Source organism: Trichogramma pretiosum, unplaced genomic scaffold, assembly GCF_000599845.2.
Source record: "Trichogramma pretiosum strain Unisexual culture from Peru unplaced genomic scaffold, Tpre_2.0 scaffold55, whole genome shotgun sequence".
Taxonomy (NCBI): Eukaryota; Metazoa; Arthropoda; class Insecta; order Hymenoptera; family Trichogrammatidae; genus Trichogramma; species Trichogramma pretiosum.
Window position 1 is genome coordinate 1,155,904 of NW_019641617.1, and position 23,649 is coordinate 1,179,552.

General features: G+C 38.0%; 1 protein-coding gene across 1 annotated transcript; it reads right to left on the reverse strand.

Annotated features, from left to right (window-relative positions):
• Nucleotides 1–13,663: 13,663 nt before the first annotated feature.
• LOC106651497 lies at nucleotides 13,664–17,528 on the reverse strand. The gene is made up of 5 exons (XM_014370020.2): nucleotides 17,401–17,528; nucleotides 15,014–15,709; nucleotides 14,590–14,946; nucleotides 14,389–14,519; nucleotides 13,664–14,312 (listed from the first exon to the last, which is right to left on the reverse strand). Exons 1-5 carry the CDS (start codon nucleotides 17,468–17,470, stop codon nucleotides 13,959–13,961), a joined length of 1,608 nt encoding a protein of 535 aa, XP_014225506.1. The 5' UTR covers nucleotides 17,471–17,528; the 3' UTR covers nucleotides 13,664–13,958.
• Nucleotides 17,529–23,649: the final 6,121 nt, after the last annotated feature.

Consider the following 23,649-nt stretch of genomic DNA (forward strand, 5'->3'; position numbering starts at 1 on the left):
GAATACGTAACTTCCATTCACAATGACCGCCGCCTCTCGTCTCTTCGACAAAAGTCATTACCCATACAAACCCTAAATCGTTTCTCTTCGTCTCCTCCTCATGTAACTTTAGGCAGAGCGCGTAGACGACGAGCAAAGAGAGAGAGAGAGAGAGACTTGTCGCCTCCTCCCCGTACGAGAGTTGTTATCTCTTCACGTTTATGAATGCTTTTGCAAAATGGCAAGGCATTATCTGCTTTCAATTCGAGACTGATTGCGCGTCGTATACTCGCAATACCCGCACGCGTATGCTACGTACGTACGTAGGCAGCTTACATAAGTCGACTCTACGTACACACAATGCGACGTTTGTCTAACTCGAACGCCCAACGAACCCTTTTCATGGCAGCAGTAGCTCAGCGCGGCTCCGAGTCTCATGCGTGCGTGGTTACTCGAGTCTCTCGTGTGCTTTCTCGATATATATTTTGCTGCCAGCTTCGATTCCGTGAAAGGCTTGGCGCGAGTGTCGCGCAGAACTCGGGGGACGAAAAATTGGACACTGCCCCGATGAAAAGATGCTAGTAACAAGCTCATAATCGGCTCGGCTAATTCCCGTGAAATTGCGTAATTGCCGATTACGCCGAGGAGCAAATTACAATAATGCAAGTGCCTTGTCAAGGGAATATATTATTTCGCGGCAATTTTTACAATGGCTCATCCATTCGACACGACTCGTGAACACATTCATGCGTGCCTCGCGCGACGTGTAACGAGCTGCGAGCCTACAGCTCTCCTGTATATAGTTTTACCTCAGCTTGCCTGCAGTGCAGCTCATGTAGTATTGATTCATCCATTTTGCGCGCTCGTTTAGGCTATTGGGATCAGCGGTCGCTGCTCGCGGCCTTGCTGTCACGCGATGAAAAGTGTCATTTAAACACTTCTGTTGTGTCGAGCAAAAATTAAAAATCAGAATTGGAGAAAAAAACGCATAAGTGGAAAAAATCTATAATGGTGCAGATTAGAGTGGCGCAAAATAATAAATAGACGGAATTTTCACGTCGCGCGGCCTCTGAATAACGTCTTGACAAACTGTCACAGTCTCGGGAAAATTATGCCCCCGCCAATACGTCGAGATGTATCTATACACGCTTAAAGGTGTGTGTGTGTTTGTGTGTGTATGTGTGCCTGCAAGTAGATGTGTAGATGAAATAAGTAACCAATAAGGTGTGACGTTAATTTGCAAAATATAGCTGCTGCTATTAGAGCCTCGAGAGGTGATACGTATATACGTATACGTATCAGTTATACGGCTCACAAGTAAGTATGACCGCGAGCAGAATCTCCGTTGCTTCTTATATGGAGCAATTTAACAATTTTTTCAGCATGACGACCGGATGATGACTATATAGAAGTTGATGTTTTACGACAACAGGATGATATTACGTGAGCTGTATATTAACTTTTAATTAAGTTCATCCAAAGCGACGATGATTATGATGATGATTATGATGATGCGTCGACCGCGACGATGATTATGAGGACGGGCGATGTTAATGCCAAAGGTGTTGTGTTAGTTCATAAAATTTTATTCTGCTCCACTGTAGCTACTAAGATAAAGTAATTAAAAATCCATCTTGCGAATGATCGCCACTGCGCTCTATTTTGCTCTGCATTATTATCTCGTTATGAATGATGATTCTTCGCTTTCGGACGTTAGCTGCAATTATGTTCCGATGCCGCGTTGTATCATTTGAGAAGAAACACCTACGTGCCTCAACTATGAAAATCCTTTTCAAGCCTTTTAAACGCTTTTGCTCTTTAGAAATCAGCAACAACGCATTACGGGTTTTGTATCGTGTAATAGTTTGATGTATGTGCGTGTTTTTGTTCATCCACTTTTAAATACAGTACGTTTATTTCATGATTTATTATCGAAAGAAAAAGAAATAGAAGAAATGTATTTTATCGATGCCTTTTGACTCGATACTAAAGTTTTTTTGCCTTATGGGTTAGAAAAATGAGACAAATATTGTACTTATAGTGGAGTGTCGCATGTCAAGATTTATTTTAAACTCAAAAATTGTTCATGCTCTCGATCTTAGATCTGTGTGAGTATACTGATAATCATCTGATGAGTTCAAGTGGTATGTCAATATTTGTATAGCATGAACGTATTATCACTTAATTCTGTTGGTCGATTATTTTCATGACAGATTTTAATCTCTCCTGGGATTTTTCTTTTTCCTTTAGCAGGGGATATTTTTTCAATTTTCATGCAAGTCATATAATTTCAACTTGATTCACAAATAAGTCCTTGAATAATAAAACAAATACTACAAAAATAATGAAATTTATTTTTGATCAATAATTTTATTAATCTAATTGAACGCATATGAATGATTGATAGAAGAGTTTTTCATTTTGGGTTCATATTTTTAAAAAATAAATCTTTTAGTATTTTATGCTTCATTTAACACAAAAATGAATTAAAATGAATTAATAAACACAAAAAGAAACATTTCAAATTTGAAAATTCATGTTGATTTTCATACTACAGTAAAAAAAATTTATAATTTATTATTTAAATTTGTATAGTTTTATATTCTTTCTTGTACAATAAAATATAGAAATTTTACTGTCAAGTTTTAACATCCACATTTTTGAAATTAAATTAATATAGCTTATCATTGCTCATATTCTGTTAAACTTTGAATTCCTCAATTATCATTAATAAATATTTTTTGATAAAACTTATTTAATTCATTCAATTTTTGAAATAATTAATCTATCAGCAACTTTTTTTAAATTGCGTGTTTTATTAATTCGGGGTGATGATTCCTTCGACAGCAGTCTTTTAAAACTATATGTACTTAAAAAAAGCTCCTGACAGGCAATATTGAATTCACACTCAAAAAACATCGAGTAAATAAATTATACACATGTATAGTAAAAAATTTTAATCCAAAATTTGCCACCCGTACATCATGGTGTGATTGGCGTGAACCATAACCCGCCATTACATCTAACACTAAATGTTATGCATTTTTCTTGATTCATTCTTCTTTATGTATACGCCCATAAACTTGGTCGTATAGATAGCTAGCATACATCGAAGTCGAAAAAATTGAACTTGCAACTGTAACCTACTTTTTTAAAGAAAAAAGATGTGATGAATAGCTCAAGAGACTATAAACTATAACTTCTGAAAAGTCATCGAAAAACTTAAATTCCCTAAAAGATTTAACCAAAGATTTGACGTGTCGCGATGGTAATAAATAATCTTCTCTGATGAGAAGTTGTATGATACATGAGATAAGTATATCAAATACGTGCTCGAGTTAAAAATGGTAAGCTCTCCGTTTTATACAAATGCGCATAAATTTTGTGAAAAAAAAGTATCTTTATTGAGATTGCACGATTGATCCACATACATCCTGCACGTCTGTAGATCTATTACCCGCAGTTGAGAAAAGATTTTTCAAAATCCATCATATCAGTCAATTCCCGCGATATATAAATCAGTTCTTTTTCGTGGAAATTGATTTCAACTGTAGGAGGAGGTGGAGGAGTAAAAAAAAGTTGCGAACGTGGTAGTGCAGCCAAGGGTCCTATACATACGTATGTGCTTGGCGCGACGCGAGCGACAAACTGTGCGCGCGCGCGTGTGTGTGTATATGTGGGTGCGCGACGGTACGATGGTGCGCAGTGTATAAAATGAGAGGATGATTTTTTTCTTCGCGTCAGCGCGATTTTTTCGAGAATTCATCCCGCTTGCGTATATATGTGCATGCGCGCACACACACACACACACACACACACACACACACATACTCACGCACGAATGAGCTTACACATGCACACGCGTGCTCTACTTGTACACACGTATAGGTATATATGCAGAGCATGAGCTGAGTAGCTTATATGTATAACACGAGGCGATGAACGATGGTACTGACACGTTTACTCAACGTTGCGGTTCCCTCACGCTCCCTCTCATTGTCGCTCTCTGTGCAGAGGCGTGTATACGTACGCAAATCTGCATACGTATATCCATATACACGCACATATACATGTATATTGTCGAATTTGTGTATACGTATACAATAGAAACAGAGGCAGAGAGAGAGAGACCGTACACATATCGATTGCCAGTTAGACCAAGGCACTTCTAGCTCATTCTCTTTCTCCCTCACAGTTTCTGCAGATGCTGGCACAGGTTCCGACTTTGCCAATTCTCGAGACTCGAGAATACACGAAACGAGCCCGCGCAGGACTGGCTGAAAATTTTATTGCATAAAAATCCATCGGCTCGTACTTAACTCGTGAACGTAAAAAGTGAACTATACTATATGGAATAAGCTTATACGTGCGTGCTGCAACTGTTTCTAGGTCTGCTGAATTAATAACAATATATGAGCGTGGTGGCTAATTGAAACGAAGGAATCGAGGCGAGAGAACGGGAATGAATTGAATATTCGTTTTTTCGTCGACGAACAGTCGAAGAATATAAATGCACTCCGGAAATTTCATATTTGTCTTATACGACGTCGCCCGATCGTTCCATCGTGGATGTCGATAAAAATTCTTACGCGCGCGCGCAACATGTTCACACTTATCATTAGTCAAGACGGGCTTATTATTAACTCGTAAATATATGCTTTCATGCGTTGATTTCATTTGTTAGCCTTCATTAACATATTTCCTGCGTCCGCGTGCGGGCACGCAGCCTAATTCCTCTCTCGCTGCCAGACGTAAAAACGAAATGGAAAAAAAGAAGCTGAAAATTCGCTCCGCTCGAGCGCGCATATCAAATTGCATCAATTTCAACTCGTGTATAATCATTAATCGTAATTCGCGTATTAAATTTTCAGAAGGGAAGCAGCAGCCGTAGTAGTAGTAGTAGTAGTAGTAGTAGTAGTAGTATAGCAGCAGCAACTGCAGCAACACAGCAGTAGCACTACAGACACTCAGTAACTTATTCATCAAAATATTATAACTTGAAAGTCATTAAATACACGCGGTAGTTACATGGAGTTTCTGTTTGCTCGATTAGAATCCATTTGCTCGTGCGCGGGAGCTATTACGACGTTCACTCAGGCGGCGAGCAGCGCACTCGATATACTTTTCAAAAATAATATTTGCCGAATGATTACTCGGGTGCCTTAAATTCTGTCAGCGCAGAGCGAGTCAAGACTCGTAGCCATCTCTATGTTCTTCTGCGTCATTTGGTACTTTGGCAGATGACTCGACTACAGCCCCCCCTCCCAAAATTCTCCTTCCGCAGCAGCATATCCCTTATACCGCACACATACTCGTATAAGTTTACGTGTGCGTCGGCTATATTATATGTGTATATGCATTTTTATCTCCGGAAGTCGAGCGTGTGTGTCTGCGCCAGCCAAGGTGGTAACTAAGGCGTCACGCGCGCGCACCGAGAGAGACGCCGAGATCTCGATGAAGAAGAGCTTTACTTCTTCCTTATACGCGCGTATTACCCAGCAGGAAGCGATTTATTTTATTTTCGACTTCTATTTTTTTTTATAAATACACATTTTTGATGTGTCGCGTCCCTCGAAGTTGAGCACAGGAGACCTCCGACGATATACGTACGTATATATAAACGTTTTTTTATACATGCGTACGGTATATTGGCCAGTTAGGGCATATGAAAGAGCTTATAACTCTTCTTTTTTCTGCGTTTGATTCGACCCTTTTTTTTCATCTATATTTCCTCGGGAAGAGCCTCGATACTTTATGAGTGTATTTTGAGAAAATAGGATTTATGATACCAACTTTAATGCGCGCTTATAGTAATAACGCTTCAAGAGTGTTAACCATTAAAGGGCCGACAATGCCATTAACTTTATTCATTAAGTATACAAGAAATTAATTAAATATTTCGAGCTGCTACTTAGTTGATAATGACAGCGGCAACGAATCGAAAGCTGCTGCCTCGGTCGTGGATCTAATATCGACTAATAAAAATAACGATAACGCCGCGTTGCAAGCCAGAGGCGCTTTGCGGTCACATAAATCTGTGATTTGACGCTCTCGCATAGTTCGGCGCGGGCAGTCGTCGCGTCGTTTCGTCATCGCAGCAAAAGCTCACCCCGTAACTAACTGAATCGTAACTTATTTCAGTCATAATTGGACTCGCTGAATTTGTAAGCGCCTTATCGAACGCACGGGAAGCAAGGCAGAAACGAGGGAAGCCGAATACAGTCCGAAACACTTTGTCGAGCGCGCGTAATTCCGCACATGTTCAAAGTTACGTAATATCAATCCGAATTTTTGCAAATATATATATAATTCGCGCACACATTTCGCTCTCGCAGGATTCGCAGAATATTTTTATGCTTCGTACGTCGACTGAAACAATATTTGTAATGCTTGTGTGTGCGATTATAGAAACATGCGAGTTTGCTCAAGAAACACACAGATGTATTTGTATGCGATTTTTTCGCTTCAAGTCGAGCTTTCGCTTAAGTTGAAAAAGAGAGAAAGAGGAGAGAGAGAGAGCAAAAATAAAATAGCCGCGGAAAACGATGAAAACAAAGAAAAAAAAGAGGCAGCAAGAAAAAAAGAATGAGGAATAAATACTGGAGAGTCGTAAAAAAGTTAGCAATAGCATTGTACGGAGTTAGAGAGAGCATCATGCAAATGCGCGAGCTTGTATGTGTTTGTGTATGTGCGTGCATGTTCATGACTAAAGAGGCAATGCAATGCATAAAGAGCGCAGTTGATGCGCACACGGGGAGAAAAAGAGAGAGAGAGAGAGAGAGAAAAGCAAAGTTTATGATAATCCAGTCACGTCTTATACAGTAATATGAATACGCGCGTAGAGTAGTAGCTGCGCCTGCAACAGCTGAACCAATTTTTTACTATTGCCTCGTAGCTGTGCAAATGTAGATACGTTATACGGCTCTAGATCAGCGAGTATCGGATACTAATGCCTTTCTCTATTGTGCATATATACATAGCGAATATTTTTCTGCGTGCCAGATCAAACTTTCTTCGACAGGTCGTATTTCATGCGATCGCGGGGGGGAAGAAAATTAAACGAAACATCTGCGCATGTATCTGCCTCAAATTAGAATTAAGTAGGTATATAATGTATGCGCGCGCGCTTCAACCCGCTTACGCGACTTGCGGCGTCTATTCTCAACGAAGGTCTTTTCCCTCGTGATCGCGTGGATCGGCAATCGATGAGTGCCGGTATATATCACCACAATATAATATTAGATTCCCTGGGCTGGTGTAGCTCTCTTCGCGCGGTGCACCGTATGCATTTCAGTTTCTTCGTTTTTTTTTGTACCTCCCCATTCGCGAAGAAACGCATGTTCTCGTATAACAGTGGGTATATATATCGCGCACGGTACCGCACACGCACACACACACACACACGCAGCAGCGGCAGAGATCTCGAACCGCACATGTGCTTTATCACGCAGCATTCGTACGAGCTGATTCCATTAACTACTGCTGCTGCTGCTGCCTATGCTACCACCACCGCCGCTGCCTGTGGTTCGGCATAAATCTCGTGTACTGCTGCCGCTGCCGCCGCACATACGCATAATGCATCAGCAGCAGTACTGCCGCTCCGAATAGGCAAGTAGCAGCAGCGCCAAACGAGCATCTTCCGCGCGCGCGAAGAACAAGCCCGTATAATAGTAGCTGGAATACCACGCGTATATCGTCGCCCCAGCGCAGGAAGGTATCTATTTCCAAGCTGCAGCAAGAAGGATACTTACTCGCGCGCAGAGGCAAAAAGGTATCTAACTCGAGCGCAGCGGCAAAAAGGTATCTAATTCGAGCGAGAAGCAAAAAAGTAGCTTATTCAAACGAAGTGGCAAGAAAGTTTTGACGCGCCGAATTTAGGTTGGCAACGGAGCCGTAAATGATAAAATTTTGTTTTGTATTAGAGCAAAAAAGAGGAAAAACATTTGAGCTAGTGTAATGAGTTTCATCTATTTGAAATGCGAGCAAACAAATCAATCTCGCCGCGATTTCGACTCAATATGCCTCTTATGGAGAACTTTCTATGTTCTGAGAGGAGTAGAAGTTATCGGCTTTACATATAGCTTTGAATTAAACGTTGAATGTTGAATGTTGAAACAAAATTTTATCATTTACGGCTCCGTTGCCAACCTAAATTCGGCGCGTCAAAACTTTCTTGCCACTTCGTTTGAATAAGCTACTTTTTTGCTTCTCGCTCGAATTAGATACCTTTTTGCCGCTGCGCTCGAGTTAGATACCTTTTTGCCTCTGCGCGCGAGTAAGTATCCTTCTTGCTGCAGCTTGGAAATAGATACCTTCCTGCGCTGGGGCGACGATATGGCCTTGTGCCATTTTAATTAGCTATATAGGCGCGATTTTAGTCGCTGCGAAAAAGCTCCTTATCGCTGATGCTCGAGAGCTTGTGAGCGTCGAAAGGAACGATTTCTTTGCCGGAGCATATTCGTATAGACTGCATAGCAGCTGCGGCATAATCAGCGGCGGCGTCGGCGCGTATCGCAGTTGACCATCATCATCATCGCGTCATCGTCGGCTCGGCCGCGTTTATCATCATCTCTCAGGAGACTTGGCACGGGGGGCAATACATGGCGCTTGCGAGGAAAGGCAAACGACGTGTGTGCAGCAGCAGCACACACGTGTGTATGTTCATAATAAAGCGTACATTGTGCGAAGTGATGAAAAAAAAGCAAAAAAAAAAAGCGATCCATGCATAGAAAATATAGAACGGCTCAAAGCTCGAGAGTGAACTGTGGAGCGCGAGCAGCTCTCCTTAACAGCGGCAGCGAGTATGTGCGAGAGAGAAAACGCGCGTACACTTATAATAAGCACGTGCACGTAAGAGCTCGGCTCGATTCTCCGCAGTCTCCCTATATGTGCAGGGTATGCACACAAACATCTCGCACACCCACACCTGCACACGCAATTTTATGGTCGTGCGCAGCAGCGCGTATGTGTTGCGGCTGCTCTGATTGCCAACGCTGCACACAGCGCCGGTACACGAGCCGAGGCCAGGCCGTAGTGCGCGAACACAAAGACACTTTCTCACTTCTATTCGCACCTTTGCGCGCAGTAACTCCGAGCCGTATGCGCGCGCGCCACGGCTGTATACCTATATAGCCGTATAGCCCCGGTATATACGTATTCCAAGCAGCAGCAGCAGCGGCGGCGGCGGCGGCGGTGCACACGCGACGTGTCTGCGTTTACACTCCATTATCTTTTCACGATGTCGACTTAGCCGGCGACATCGTCGTCGTCGTCTTGGTCGTTTTGTGCGCCAGGGTTATATAGTCGCGGAGTACGCGAGGGATGAATGAAGTAAGAAAAAAAATGTACGATGCACCTTCGACGAACGATAAAGAAGATACGCGCGTTACGTAGATAGCGCAGCCCCGGCTCAATGCGCGTCGCACGCCACATCCCACCTTCTCTCTGACGTTATATATTATATATAACCGCGCTCTGTGTACCTGCGTGTTTGAGCGACTGCCTCGTGCCCTCTTCCTTATACCGACTCCCTTCCTTTCTCTCTCTCTCTCTCTCTCTCTTCCGAGCGCGCAAAAAAGTGAGGAGCAACGATAAAAGAAATGGGAACATAATTTTTTTAAAGCTCATCGTGCATTTTGTACTATATTATACGAGACAACATTATGTATGCTGCAGGTATAACCCCATACTTGGACGCGCAGCGACTTTGACGACGTTTTATGCGTGCCGAGCTAGTCCTTATACCAAGAACAAGTGAGGCCTCGAATTTAAAGATAATCATTTTCAGCCCAGCGTCGAAGGAGCTAGAGAATCAATCGTTACGAGCATCGGCACCTCAAGATGGATCGATATTTTGGCGATTCTGTATTTTATGTATCCACGTTTTGAACTAATTTAATGAAAAAGGATAGTTCATTTAGAAAAAGACGGGCTGCTTAACAAACAATAAGCGTCAATAAAGTTGAGAAATTATATTTTAAACGAGTAAACACGATCTTTGTTTGAAATATCTGCGTTTTTTTCGTGCAAGCTAAAATTCTCAAACGTTGCCTGTGTTTATAGCGCAAAGCAATTTATTTCTGAATATTTGTCTTGCATGTGAGAAAAAAATTTAATTAATTTAATTAAATCCTGTAATTGAATAACATTTATGATATAATTCGATTGATTTTATTTTTTTATTCGATTGATTCAATTATTTTATTCGATAAATTCTATTATTTTTGTTATCGAAACAACAAAATAATTTGTAATATTTGTAATATATTCTATCGGTGTTATCAAATATTTTATTGATTCTAATGAATATTATGTAAAAATAGTGAATTATATATCTAAAGTAACAATATATTTTATTATTATAATAAAATATTATTGAGAAATGATGGCTATTTTTATAGAAATTAACAATTATTTTATCGCAATGATGAAATTTTGTTTCGATACAAATCAATAATTATTTCAACTTATTAAATATTTAATTAATAAGATGAAATTTTTTGTAAGTTTTAAATGATATTTCATCAATCCCACGAAATACTTCATAATATGAATATAATATTTTATAGAAAAAATCTATTTTTTAATTAAAATGATAATATATTTGTTTGAATTGATCAACTACTTTACTAACTTAAAAAATATTAAAATTTAAATAATTACAAATTAGCTGATATTATGAAGATATTTTTGGGTTAAGGGTAATTGGCTACTGCATCTGAAAGGAGATATGCATATTAATATTGATGAATTGGATTTTCTGAACATGTGTTTTTATAAGTTATTTATTTAACAAATTACACTTATGATGATTGTATTATACATATCGCATTAGCCTACCTAAATTTTACATTCTAGATATTAATTTACATTTTATAACATATGATCGCTCACTCGCACGCTTACTTTGGGTCAAAGAAAGCTTTCTTATATAGTAATCTCAACTTTATTCTGTCACTTGCGGGTACAGGACACGCGCCATCTAGAGTTGAGTTCGTAACTATTATCACTAAGGGTTTGATTAATTTAAAAAAATATTCTATTGAATCAATTATCAAATGGAAATTATACATACATAAAGGAACGAAAACAAATTTCACAAAAAATGCCCAATTTTTCAAATGAATTTTTAATAAAGTACAAAATTATTAATATCTCATCGGTACACATCTTCTATCATTACTAATGATATGATCTGTGGTTGGCTTATAATGCTCAAGATTTTTTTGGTCAATACAGCAATAATCGCTTGTTAGCTCTACTTCATAGGCTGATAAATGCTCGTTATGCAACTTTACAGACATTTTTTTACAAACAAATAAAGTTTTGTTTTGTTGCAAATCAATAATAATGTAGACAATTTTCGCTAGATGTGAATCAACTTCTTCCATATTTATATAAACTACAGAGTCCTTTTTATACAAAGTTCCATTTATTCGAACCCATTTGACAATTATTTTTTCGACATTACCCCATTCGTTCGGAATTTTGTTTTTAAATTGATTATAATCACTCAATTGAATCAACTGGCCGACTTCTGACGATCCATATTCCAATCTTAAATCAAACCCCACATTGCGAAGTAATCTATAAGAAAATTGTAATTGATGTTTTAGTGCTAAGCTGTACTCTGGGTTCAATCTAGAAGTCATAGAATGTGCTACCTCTTTGAAAAATTTGTGCTTTCCTTCAAATCTGATGACTGAAAATTGCTTTAAAGGTCCGAGTTTTTTCATAAACGTGGGGTAATGCGTTAAAATATGGAATTTAGGTTTTAAATCTTCTTTGAAGAACGATTTAAAAAAAGTATGATGCTCATGAATTGCATTTTCTAGCCTTTCGATGATTATATCATTCACCAAAGGTGACAATACAAGACCTATTATTTCTTTAAGAAGAAGATAAAATTTCCACACTGGCTCTTCTTCTTCCACGTCCTTACCTACTAAAATTCCAAAATACTCTACTAAAAATGACATTTCAGAAGCCGACATTATTAAATATTTTTTTTTTACTGAATCAACGGACAAATTTGACATTACATTTTTATCACTCATACAATTTTTGTTTAAATTTGTAATACGTTTATTGATAGTGTCGAGGGTGAAATAATTTTTTTCAATCAAATCATGCAAAATAAAACCCATATCGTACCTGCAAACGCCCTCAAAGAGGTCGTGCATTAAATCTACACTACTATTATCCATAACATGAAAAAAAGGAATTTGATTAAACAAGCAAACTTCTTTAATACCGTGGCTTAAATTTTCCGCGTGGGACTGATAATTATCAATGTTTCTCAGTAATTTACTATCTTCACGCGTCAACTGCTTACGTTGATCAGTGTTAGCCGTACATGTACGGCAGCAGTTTGTCGCTAGAAACGATTTTGAAAAGCCCAATATTGAGTTAGCACCCAAATTATCACTAACTACTTGGAAAACTAAGAAATTTACTTTTACATTATTTACAATCAAACCATTTGTTATTAAGCTCTTTAATTGGTTGACGCAACACCGGAAAATGGGTTCGTTTCCCAATTCTTTGTGATTTAAGTAACGGTGCAATTGAAACATAAGTATATTTTCCAGTTGACTGGAGTATTCTTCGGGTATTCCTAAAATCGACAAATACACTCCGCCAATTTTATGAATAACTTTTCGACTACCTATTGGATTGTTAATTTCAAAGTCGTCGTTGTACAGCATTAGCGGAATAATATTCTCACAGTTTCTTAATTTTTTCAGTTTTAAGTACAACTCGCCTTTAAACAATGAATCGAACTCATCTGAATTTTCTAATCTTTTAATATTGGACAAAATGATATCAAGGACATGAGGTAAATTTAAGAATGCTTGAAGTACATCAGCTATTGGAACTGTTTGTATTTTATCTAATCCTTGAATTTGCTCATTTCTACCTTCTTTATTTCTAAAACGTAAGTATGTGTCAATCGGAAATGGGCGTGATTCAATTAAAGTGCCTTTATCTTTGAAATATTTTAATATTTTGTACTCTGTGTCGAAACTTTTAAAAGAGTTTTGAATAACCGAGATTTCTAAAGTTAATGAACTGTCATTAGCGCGTCTTACTTTGAGCATTTCAAGAGCATTTTCAAAAAACCAAACACAATTTAAAATTGTGGCTAAAGAGTTTTTTCGATTAAGAGTTGGATTAGCAAAAGCTCTAGCTACTATAAAAGCTGCATTATTATGCAAGTGATCTGAAAATTCTGCGAGAGGCATATTTTCAGCTTTTTCGATTAATGCCGTTAACTCATTTGATACAAATTTAACATCAAAGGTGTGATGTTCGCCAACATCATCAATATCAATTTGGGGTTCTACAGTATCATCACATTCATTATCATTAGTGATATCATTCTGAATTTCTGAATCATTATTCAAATTTTTATGAGTGTTTAGATGCTGTTTAAAATGATATACATCACGAGATTTTTGCTTACAAGTGGGGCACGTTATTTCAGTCTTCATTAACTTTCTATGCTTTAATTTTACATGTGGTAGAAACGTTTGTTCATTTTTTAATATGTTGCAAAACGGACACAAAAGCATTTTGAATAATCAATTTTGTTGAATTTTAGACTATGAGAATAAATTAAATAAATTACTTATTATGCTTGACTTTGAAATTTCAAAATAATAAACCAAAAGATATGATTATTATACCAATTTTGAACAAAAAATATCATTTCTCATATTGAATAATTGATTATTCATAAGATGATGAAAATAAATACTATTATCGTAAAATTGCCGTAACTATTTCAATAATACGTTCGATTAATATTAAGTACCCTCTACTTTGCATATGGATGTAGCCTTTTAGCTATCTTTTTTTAAATAATTTAAAAAAGTTTATATTTAAGATTAGTTTAACACACAAACAGAAATGATTATAAATGATAAAAATTCTTAATACTACTAGAATAATCAGTTTCATTTAAAATAGGGTATCTTCTACTCTGGGTATGCTTCAACTATCCTTTTTTTAATAGTTGCAATGGCCTTTTCAGTCGATGAAAACTTTTTATCCCAAACAGTTTCGATATTCAAAACTTTTTGAATTAGAGTATAAATATGTTCACTTTCGTAGGGATATTTCAACAGAAATACGTGGAATAATTTAAAACAAATTATAAATGCATGCAAAGTAGATGGTACTTTATACGTGTAATCATCTATGCAGACATAGTTTTCTTTAATTTCGAGAAGAGTAGGTCCAACGACGATCACGAAGGGTTGAACAGTTGTATTGTGTAGTTTTGCAAAATCCCTTCTTCCTTTTACTATATCAGGCATCAAAGTTCCATCCTATAAAATAATTAATGTTAAATGAAATTGGGCATAATGAATTGTAAAAATAACTTTTAACATATAGTTTTATTACCTTGGCATGGTGAATGATGCTGTTCTTTGAGTCCCCGATAGAAACTTTCCAATTACCCGTTGGAATTATGCATTTATTTTTTGGTGGCAACAAATGGGACAACAGTAATAATTGAACAGCAGTTTTACAATCTGAAAAATGAATCGAACATGAAATTTATCTTTCAACCATTTTCGAATAGTTAAAAGCTAAGATACTGACTGTCTTTATCATTATTAATCAGATTTTTTAAATCACGTCCATCTGTATCTGTTGGCCCAAGTTTCCCTATATCCATCAAAGTTTTAAATATTATTTCCCATAATTTCAAATCGAGCGCATATTTGGATTGATTATTATGAAAAATCTCGTCATAATCTATTTCGACTAATAAATAAGCATTGTTTTGCTTGAGTATGGGGTAATCTGTGAATGATCCTGATGTGTTTATATTGCTACTCTCTTTCATTAATCTTAGTCGGTAATTGGCAGTTTTCTTCCAGTGTTCAATAGCAACTTCTTCAATTGGGAAGGCATGATTTTCTTTTAACCACTGCAAACTTGTCTCGATGTCGTCATCTGCAAAATCAAAAATTCAAAATTAATATAAAATCATAAAATCAATGTAAAATTATAAAAGCATTACTTTTTTCACATTCTGGTAAATCATGTATTCGCATTAAAGCCTCTTTTGGTGGATTATTTTCATCTACTTTATCATCTTCATGATTGTTTTTTTTCCGTGACGATTTCAAATTATTATATTTGGTTGATAATTTTCCTCTACAACCTTTTGACTTGTTATCCAATGAGTCTTTTTTTGGTATTGGCCCAATGTAGTATGTACTTATAACTTCTGATTCAAAAGCTTCTACTATGTATTCAGCCAAAGAATGAAAAATAGTGTAAGGAATTTTTTCTTGTTTTGAACAATCCTCATCACTTTCTGTGATATCAAGTAATTTGTTGATAACAATATCAACGAGCTTGTTTTGCAAATTAGGTTTTAAATCTTTTTTTTTATTGTACTGAGAAATTATATTCCTGCCTTCAGATGAATCTTCAAGAATTTGTTTAATATCTTTAAATTCATTCAAAATGATTTGGATATCTTGATACCTCTGATTTTTTTGAATTTCTAAACGAGGTACTTTTTCTGGTACATTTGAAACCTCTTCCAAAATTTTTCTCTTTTTGCCGGATTGAGATGCTTCTCCAAACTCACAACCATAATCTTCTGAATATTTTTCAATGAAAGTAACTTGATCTCCTATTATAGTAATTAGTTTTTCCAAATAATTTTGACTCAGTTTTTTAAAAACGTCTTCAGTAATTTTATTACCTGAAATAAATGTATAAATTATTATTCAAAATGCACACTTTTAAATTTGTGTAAATTGTCAGTATTTAATAAACCAAGTTTAGCTCTCATTACAAAAAACTATGTACATAGCTGATTTTCTGACAAATAGAATTTGGTAGAACTTTTAACATCATCTAAAACCCTTTCAAGAGGTCCAATATTATACTTTTTAAATACAAACTCTAAAGGACACATGATTCACACAATTTATTGAAGGTGATAAGCAACAACAAATTTTACCCGTTAAAATTTGAATTTAGATTTTTGAAGAAGATTTGGATTTTCACATAGTAAATACACTGAAAAGTACCTTCATTAATATAAAGAATTTGTATTTAATTTGTATTTAATTTTAATTAAACGACTTGAGAATGCGAGTTGATAGGTTACTAAAGTTTGTAATCAAGATCCATGAACAAACTCTTTACACTTGTGAGATTTCACCAAAAAGTACCTTCATTAATGAAAAAAAATTGTCCTGACTTAATAATAAACCACACCAAACTTTCAAAATGACATGTGGTTTCAAAATGAAAAAGCTTTCTATAAATGTTTCAGTTTCATGCGTTGAAGATGGACCATGCGTACTTCTACATACTGCGCTTCCCCTCTGCTTTATCTAAATTATGTACTGCTAAATTAACTTAAATTCATGCAGAACAACTCAACTTAAGACTTTCTTAAAGCATGTAAGGGTATAGGTGATCAAGGTGTACAATAATTTTAAAAGCAACACTCATACTACACATTTTGATCACTTGCCTTAAACGACTTGAGAATGTGAGTTGATAGGTTACCAGAGTTTGGAATCAAGATTGATGAACAAACTCTTTACACTTGTGAGATTACACACTAAAAAGTACCTTCATTAATGTAAAAAAATTGTCCAGACTTAATAATAAACCACACCAAACTTTCAAAATGACATGTGGTTTCAAAATGAAAAAGCTTTCTATAAATGTTTGAGTTTCATGCGTTGAAGATGGACCATGCGTACTTCTACATACTGCGCTTCCCCTCTGCTTTATCTAAATTATGTACTGCTAAATTAACTTAAATTCATGGAGAACAACTCAACTTAGGACTTTCTTAAAGAATGTGAGGGTATAGGTGATCAAGGTGTATAATAATTTTAAAAGCAACACTCATACTACACATTTTGATCACTTGCCTTAAACGACTTGAGAATGTGAATTGAGCATAGAAGGGAGAAATTGAATAAAAGCATGTCTGTAAGCAAAACCTATGAACTTCCATCAATGCGCACTAGTCAACAATTTTTATAAATCTGTTTAATGGCATTGCACATTATTTGTAGGTTACAAGAGTTCATTATCAAGATTAAGTCAACTATCAATAGGAATGAGATTACTTTTCAGTGTGTATAACTAACAAATTACTAAAATATTCACTTCAAAGTTAAATCCGAAAATGAAAATTCAATTTTCAACTTTTTTTTGCAATCTAAACAGTTCACACAAAATACTAAACATTTGAAAACTAACATTCGAATATTAACATTTGAACCAACACTAGAATTCATCAAGGTTATACTTACTTGAACTGTACTTTTACACTACCATGTTAATTAAACAAACTCAAAAATATAATTATATTAATTCATTTGTTGACCTAATCGTGAAGTTTATAAAGAAAAAGAAACTACTTACGTTGGAATATATCTATGTATTCGGCTAAACCCCAGTTGGTTAGCTTTGCTGCCACAGTTTCATCAGCCATGGCTTCTCGATTCTCGTCTCGATTGCAAATGTTCAAAACAAAGAGTGCACGAACGAAGTTAACATTTAGCAGGAAACGTTTCTCGGAAAAAAGTATATTCGAGATTTCGCGGCTTGTAACGGAAATAGGCAGGCGCGAATGAGAACATGCTACTAGTTGACTCGTTTTTCTGTCTTTCTCGCACTCACACGGTACACATACGTCGTTCATAATCAGTACATCCGATTTTTTCTATTAAATCATGATGTTTTTTTCAATACATTGATGCATAATTTAATAAAGCGAGATATTATTTAACTGACTAAATAAGTATTTTATCGACCCAATTTAATATTATTGCGCTATAAGGAGTTGTATCTTTGTTTAAACTTGTGGATTTCCCTTTATATATGTAATCAAATTGATATAATATTTCATTACATTTATAGTATTAAATTTTAAGAATATATAGTATCTTGTTAGTTTCATAAAATAATTTATTGGAATATTCTATAAATTCAATGATATTGATTTCATTGATTCGAGAATTCAAATAATCTTTTGCATGTGATATTTTCATTGAATCAATCAAATATTTTATTGAGGATATTGCATTGACTCTATTATTTTTATTACATTGAATCAATGATTATCACTTTTGGCTAAATAAAATATTTCATTGATTCAATTAAATATATTTTAGCAATGAGTGGTGGGTTGATTGTTTCAACGAATGCATTTTCCTCTCACATATTTAATCAAATTAATATAATATTTCATCAAAAAAATAAAATATTCTATTGGTTTGATGAAATATTTTAATGGAATATATTTTTTTAATTTGATGAAATTAATTTCATTGAATTAATGTTTTGAATAATTATTTGTATTTGATAATTTATAGATTTAATCAAATATTCAATTGACTTGTAAATCAATAAAATATTTAATTAATTTTAATCATATTTTATAACTTCTATACTTTTTATAATAAAATCAATTAGGTTTAATAAATTTAACGAAATTTTATTAAACTAATTACATGTTTCTTTGATTCAATGAAATTTTTTTCTCAGTGCACGCGCGCGAGTATCCGATCGAATCTAATAATTCATCAGTTGTGCGAATGAACAACAGGAATCTAATTAATTTTCCATTTCTATGTTGAACATGCCGTACATGTCATTTCGAAGCATTCAGCATCGCAATTGAATAACGAAATCTGAAAAAAAATTGTTTTTACCGCCTGCCGCGACTAATATCGTCTAATAAGGAAAGCGCGCAAAATTAAAAATCTGCCTCATTGTGAAATCTTTTTGTGTGTGTACAGTGTGCAGCGTGTACGCGTGTCGGCCGCGAGGGTCCCGGGTCACGCAGTTGAATCTCACGTTAATTAAATGCATTACTTAATCACCTTAACAGTACATAATTAACCTTTATTCTTTTCTCCCAGCGCTCGCTGTACACACACATGCGCATGCACACATTTGTATTATTACATTAGGCGCGACTGCGAGCGTGCACTGCTCGAGAGCCGCGTACAAGTATAATATGAATACGCGAGCGCATTTGCGAGACTCGCGCGCACTTGAAAATCTGCGGCCGCTCGCGAGAGCGCAATGCCTCAAGGCGCTTTCGCGAAGCTGCAGCCGAGTGTAAGTATATATATGAATCGCGCGAGCAGCAGAGAAAGAGAGGAATAGCTTCGCTGCGGCGTATTTGAATAATAACGCCGCGCGAGCAACATCCAGTTGTCTTGAATGATTTCTCGAGCCAGAAAAAAGTACAACTTTTCTCTCTCTCTCTGTTCTCTTATTCTTCGTCGCTCATTTTCTCTCCACGTACTGCACTGCATCCTTAACGTTCTAACAGCTCACATACGCGTGCCCGTATAAGCTATATAGAAGCATGCTTCTCTTTTTGTTACTTCCTGCGAATTTCCGACGATTTTCCCCACTTGGAGCGAGGCACGTATCCGTGCAAAAATTCCGTAAGCGTATATAGAGAGCTAAGTAGAGCTCGCAATTGAAAATCGCAGTAATTTTGCCATCGAGCCTTTGGACGATAGATATCCTCCCGTTCTAAATACCAGATCAATCGTATAAATTTTCCCGCGCACGATCCATAGCTATATAATATACTATATATGTGGGGCAGTCGCATAGGGAGTAGATAGCGACACACACAGAGGTACGAGAGTCAAGGCGGTGGATCTCTTCGTTCTCTCTCTCTGTCTCTCGCGATTATGATCAAAGCGAAGAAAGGAGGTATAGAGGCAGCTGCAGGGAGGAGAGTAAGCGAGAGAGAAAGAGGAAACGCCAAAGATAGAGCGTAAATCGTTTCAGAGTGCTGTGGCAGCTATATACATCCGCTGGCGCTGCTAAATCTTCGCTCGTGTCTATATAACGGATTGCAATAATTAGACGCTATTCTCTCTTTCGTGTGCGATTGCTCTGAGCATTTATATATATATAAGCTTTCTTCTCTCGCTCTCTCTCTCTCGCTCAATGTCTCTTAGTCCTATATGTCTAGCATTTACACGCATGAAAGGACTCGTAAGCGCATTCCTCGCTTCCTTCCTGTGTCTCTCCCTTCGATTGTATTATTTTGTCTGCGCTTTGAGAAGATCGAGCAAAAATCCTTGTGTTTTAAAGGCGAGCAGTTTTCCTTTGCGCTCGCATATACACACCATTAGCCTACATAATCGCGAGCGCGGCGTGCGCGCAAACAATGGAATTAATTGTATTATGCCATATACTCACGCCGCTAATCGCGAGAACCCGCAGTGTGTACGTTATAGTGTGTGCGCGCTAGACTCCGGTACTATGCTGCCTGCAACGGTGAAAAAGAACTCGAATGGGATCTGTATACCTACCTACCTACCTACCTAACTGCCGAGCGCAGCATAGAAATGCCAAGATAAGCGACGCTTCTGACCTTTCGAGATATGCCATGAGAGAGCTATGACATTAGAATATATACAGCTGATTAGTATTATAACTGCAATGCGTTGCTGCTCGCGTTTTAAGCGAAATAGCTGTTGTTTGTCTCGGGACCCGGAATGCAGCAGCAGCAGCCAACTGCGAATTAAACGTTATTTCGCGAGGCAATTTAAATGCAATTGGGATATAATTTCTCGCAACTTTCCTCGCGCGCGCTGATTTATTTGATGTTTACGAAAAAAAAGAGGTCCGGATCCTCACGCAGTGGCGACGACGACGGTAGTCTCGAAGGAGGATAGGAGCAGCACAAGCTCGGCGCCCGAGCGGATTTATAAAATTTTAATCATCTACTTTTCGTAAAACTTTCGCCCAGCGAATTCCATCGAGCTGCAGTAATTTAACATATAACGAGAGACATTGCGCGGACGGACGGGCGTGGCGGGGAGAGAAGAGAAAAACTCGTTAAAGTTCTACTTAACAGCGGCTTTGCTTTTCTTTTTTAATATCGCTCGAAATTAATATCTCATTGAGTTTTATTTCACCAATGTCTTGGGCTCGTCACTTTGTAATTGTGTCTCTCGCTCAACTCTCGTTTGTAGTCCATTGTCGTGGTCGTTGTCCAAACACTTGGTTTCGTCTCTGTCCTTTGTTGCAGATTAAATCTCGCTACATTAATAAAAAAAGCATAATTTTCCACGCAAAGTTCGTGTCGCGTGCAGGAATACAGCTACTACTACCGACCGGCATGTAAAATCGCGCGGCGACTGCATTGCAGCGAAAGTTAAGAATAGCCTAAAAAAGTCATAATTTACTTTCGCAGCAGTCTTAATAATTTAATTGCGCGAGCAAAGCGTGGCATGTCTGAGTCCGTCCGTCCTCTCAATGGCATCTCATGGTTTGCAGTTCTTATACTTATCCTTTTCTGTGTGCAGGCTGCAGCAGTGGCGCTCACCCGACGCAGACGACGCGCCCCCTCTCGCTCTACGCTGCTTTTTCCTCTTTCTCTCTCTCTCTCTCTCTCTCTCTCTTTCAACTTTTCGTGCGCGTAAGGGGCACACGCGCGCATCGACGTAAAGGTAAAGTGAAAACTTAATGGTCGCTAGAGGGAAGCTCTCACTCTTTCTTTCTTTCTCTCTCGTTCTCTCGTTTTCTCTCTGTGCGTGTGTACGCGTTGGGCACCCCGTATACTGCCGAGCTGCTATCCCCGAGTCCTCCTCCTCCCTCCTTAACCGTATATTTAAGACGTTTAAAGCATTTCGAACCGTGAAAATAGCCTGATTTGCATACATACAGCTTTAGAATTCATGAAAAATTCATGGAGTAAGTGGAGGTGGTACTGCTGCTCTATACCTAGAATTATACCAGCCGCTCTGCACTAACACTAGCACCACTAGGGCACTCTCACCTACTACTACTATTACTATCTGCACTGCCGCCGTCGTTGCCGCGCACACACACACACACAGAGCGTCGCAATTTTTTGTCCTTCTAGTCGCGTCTACACCAATGTCACCTTTTTCTCCCTCTCAAACACGTACACACACACATACACACACATGTACAGGCACACTCGAGCTTACATATACAGACTTCCTTTCTCGCAGCTAGATCCTCTTTTTGCCATTATCAATTTCTTATTATTATGCTTCTCCATTCGAGACCTGTATGTGCAGTTGGCATATATAGATACTCGCACTTTTACGCCTCTGCAGACTGCCGCCGAGTGCACGACTACGCGGAGCCGTGGCAAGGCGAGGGGAGGCGAACTCGGTGTACAAATAAACAGCCAATGTACGTGTGTGTCCGCCTAGGTCGTATAGATATAAATGCATTCAGCAGTCGAGCTGCACACGTACGTATAACGTATATGCCAGAGGAGCAACTCGCGCATGCTTTATACATACACATGCAGACATAAGTGGAAATGGCACTTTTTTTTCACTCTCTGGCTCTCACTTTTACGACGCGAGATCGACTCGTGTGTGTGAGTAGGTGCATGAACAGGGTGTGTGAGCGTACGTAAGTGTGTGCAGTCGCTAGCAGTGCCGGAATATGTAAGAAAACTAGTGCATTATGTACGAATGAGGGACAAAGAAGGGAGTAAAAAAGAGCGAGAGAGGAGAAAGAAGGGAATGAAAACTAGCGACGAGCCGAGGGCTGCGTCGTAAAAAATCTATTTTCCAGCTTGTTTATGAAATTGCGTGCATATCTATAATCATATATCTTATTGTACGGCACGCATGGCGGGCTGCAGCAGCGGGGCTATTATAATGTAGCCTCCTCGTGCAACTGCGTACGCGTGCAAGCCTCATTTATGGCGTTTTGCACTTATTATCGCGAATTCGACGATGCGTGTACGGCGCGTAATCGATTCGCGCTTCTTCCATCATCGAGCGCGGGGACGTAAAATTCGAGCCCGATTCGGCACAATGCCGATGAGCTTTCGTCTGGCCCTCCGCTTGCGCGTAAATTTTACGAATCGAAAGCTGCCACGTGGGCCATGGCGCGCATATTATATTATTCTTGTGCATATTTATAATTATCGTACGCATTGCGGCTGCATCAGTGGCGCAACACATTTGTTTCGGCCCCTCTTAATATTTTGCGAGTTTTTGCGGCAAATTCTTTCTCGAGCCTTACGGGATATTTAAAGTTCGCATACATATACATGTATATTATATGTACGGCATTTATACAGACATAGGTTTCCGCGCGCAAGCTCTATAGTTGGCTCTCGGTCGAGAGAGAAAATTCAATACCAACAATGAAAACTTTTAACGAGTAATTAGCGAGGCAAATTTCAAATTAGTTGGTCTTATACACGTACAGTATATAGTAAGTAAGAATGGACGTATTGAGGCCGCAGAGTCTTCGCCACCGAGTGTTACGTGCTTGCGTGAATGTACACGTATATATATAGGTGTACGTCTATATAACTGCGGCGGCGTCGGTGGTGCAATACTACTGCTGCTGCTGCACGCGCAGAGGACGAGGAGAGCGAAAGTAATGGCGACACGAAGCGTCCGCCTGGGCAACGCATGAACCCCATGGTATATGGTACACAGAGAGAGAGAGAGAGCATAGTCGAACGCGCCGCGCGTGCAACACACTCGATGGCTTTTCGGTAGGATGCTCGTGACCGGTGTAAATCAATGAGAGCTGCAGGACGAGTGTGTATACGGCCGCACGAGCCTCAAAGCAAGCCCGAGAGAGAGAGGGAGAGAGGGAGAATCGCTCGACAAAGGCAATTCAAGCTCA